Source organism: Callorhinus ursinus, unplaced genomic scaffold, assembly GCF_003265705.2.
Source record: "Callorhinus ursinus isolate GAN/ISIS: 27379988/994484 unplaced genomic scaffold, GSC_fseal_2.0 scaffold3708, whole genome shotgun sequence".
NCBI lineage: Eukaryota > Metazoa > Chordata > Mammalia > Carnivora > Otariidae > Callorhinus > Callorhinus ursinus.
In genome coordinates, this window is record NW_027400762.1 from 2,819 (window position 1) to 5,015 (window position 2,197).

At 58.2% G+C, this 2,197-nt stretch overlaps 1 protein-coding gene across 1 annotated transcript; it reads right to left on the bottom strand.

Annotated features, from left to right (window-relative positions):
• Positions 1–657: 657 nt before the first annotated feature.
• On the bottom strand, positions 658–1,818 carry LOC141372244 (mast cell tryptase-like; the record flags this gene model as incomplete). Its single annotated transcript, XM_073890754.1, has 2 exons — positions 658–927; positions 1,652–1,818. Coding segments are annotated over 2 exons (437 nt in total), but the record flags the coding sequence as incomplete, so codon positions are not given.
• Between the last annotated feature and the right edge of the window lie 379 nt (positions 1,819–2,197).

Here is a 2,197-nt window from a genome sequence, read left to right on the forward strand (position 1 = left end):
CGGCAAGCCCTAGAGCTTGACACCCTCAGCCTCAGTTTCCCTGTCTGAAAAACTGGAAATAATAGTACCGTGCGCCTCTCAGGGCTGCTGTGAGCATCCAGGGGCACCTTGGGGAAAAAGCTCCCGCAAATGGGCGATGTCTTCCCGGACCCTCTCTGGGGCCTGGAGGCACAGAGAGGAATGTCCTTCCACCAGCCAGCTTGTGTTTATTGCCTCTCAGATAAAACAGGACTGCAAAGGCACCAGCCCAGCACGGGGGCCTGGAAACCCCAGTTCCAAGAGTCCCTCAAGCCCCCAGAGGAATCCCCGAACATGTGTGCACCCTGGGACTCAGACTTGGATGATGGGTGAGGAGCAGGAGAACCAGGCTCTGTCCCCAGGGGTTCCCAGGCTGGCAGGGAAGGTGAGGGCAGCTTAAGGCCTATGGGGGACACGAGAAAGGTGGGGCTGGGCCAAAGGCCGTGGGGTCTGAAGTGGGGGAGATGGGGGAGGGGAGGGGCCAGAGAAGGTCCCGGAGGGTGGAAGCTGGGGAGAGTGGTGGAAGGCAGCCAGGGGGGGGGCGGTTGGGCAGGGGTCTCCTGCCAGACGCTGACAGACAGCAGAGAAAAGGCCTCAGTTTACATTGCAGAGGCCAAGTCCGCAGGGCTGTCTGCCTGGTTAGGCAAGCCCCAGGGATGCAAGCGTGTCCCCCAGCAGCCCCAGAACCAACAGCATGGTGGGGACAAAGAGCCCAGCAAGGTGTGGAGAGGAGTTTTCCATGTCTAGGTCGGAGCTCTGCATGGTGCTGGCAATCCACGTGGTGTACATGCTGACGTTGATGTAGACTCCCGGCTTTTTGGGGAGGCCGCAGGCAAACCCCCAGCTCACGATGCCTGCCTGGGTCCAGACTCCATCAAGGTTGCAAACCAGCGGGCCCCCGGAGTCACCCTAGGGAGAAAGGAGGAGTCTGGAAGCATAGGGCACACGAGGGGAAAGGAAGTTCCCAGGGGTCTCCCCAGGCCCACCAACCTCCCTTCAACACGGCTAGCTAGGTCTAGTGGACGGAGGATTGGTGGGTTGGATGTTTCTGGAAGGCAATGGAGGTCTGGGAATTCAGGGCAAAATCTCTGGCAGATGGGAGAAGCAGTGCCAGGGAAATGCTGTGTTCTCTAAATACGACCGTGCGTGTCAGAGTAGGGGCTCAGGGGGGCATTTCTGTGTTGCTAATAATGCTGTTTGCTTCATTTTGGATGAAAAAGTCTACGATAAAACAATACTAAGAGGGCACTTGAGATAAAGCGTGTTTTGCTTGTAAAAGCAGACAAAGAAAGAAGACACCAACCCAGCCCAGAAGTGACCAGCTCCTCAGGACAGTCTGCTCAGAGGCCCTGAGGTTCTTTTTGGGAAAGAAAAAAAGGACATTTCTGGCCCCCAAAGAAAAGCTTTAGGGATGGGGATATGGTCACAGTTTGCTTAAGCACTTTTGAAGTTTTTCACATTCTGATAATATTGATATGATACATTTAAAGGGAGGCAGGGTGCGAGAATATGCTTTTCTATTTGAATTGACTGGTATTTAAAGCAACGTTGCCCTCCTCCACCCTGGGGGGGGGCAGGGGTGCTGGGGAGTGGGAGATCCCGCTTCCACCCCCCACTGGGATTGCTTGCTCACCCCGCAGGCATCTTTCTGGCCACTCTCGAAGCCAGCACAGAGCATATCCTCGAGGATGATGGGCAGCTCGATGGGCACGTTGGAGTTCTCGTGGTAGTAGGCGTCACAGGTCTGGGCGTCAATGAGGGGCAGCTGCAGCTCCTTCAGGGTGAAGGGCGGGGGCAGTGCTGGGGTGGGGAGCAGAACGGTGCTCAGACGGCAGGCGGCCGCCTGCTGGCCTTCCGCCCACCCGTCCCTGCGCTCCCGCGCTCAGCCGGACTGCTGACAAGAAGCCGTTCCTTGTCATTTCTGCAGGCCACTCCTCCGCTTCTTGAGGATCTGAGGATCCAGGGCCTGCGTTGAGCCCGGGGCGGGGGGGCTGGGGGGGGCGAGGGGAGCCTGTGTTGAATATTCAAAACCCGAGGAAGAGCTGCCCCCTTCCTCTGTCTGGCAGGGCATGCGCGGAGATGTGGAGCTCCCCTCAGGTGTGGCTGCCCTCCCAGGCCCGGGGTGGGGGGGTGGCAGGGGACACACAGAGACACATGGGGGAGAGGCTGTGTGAAAATG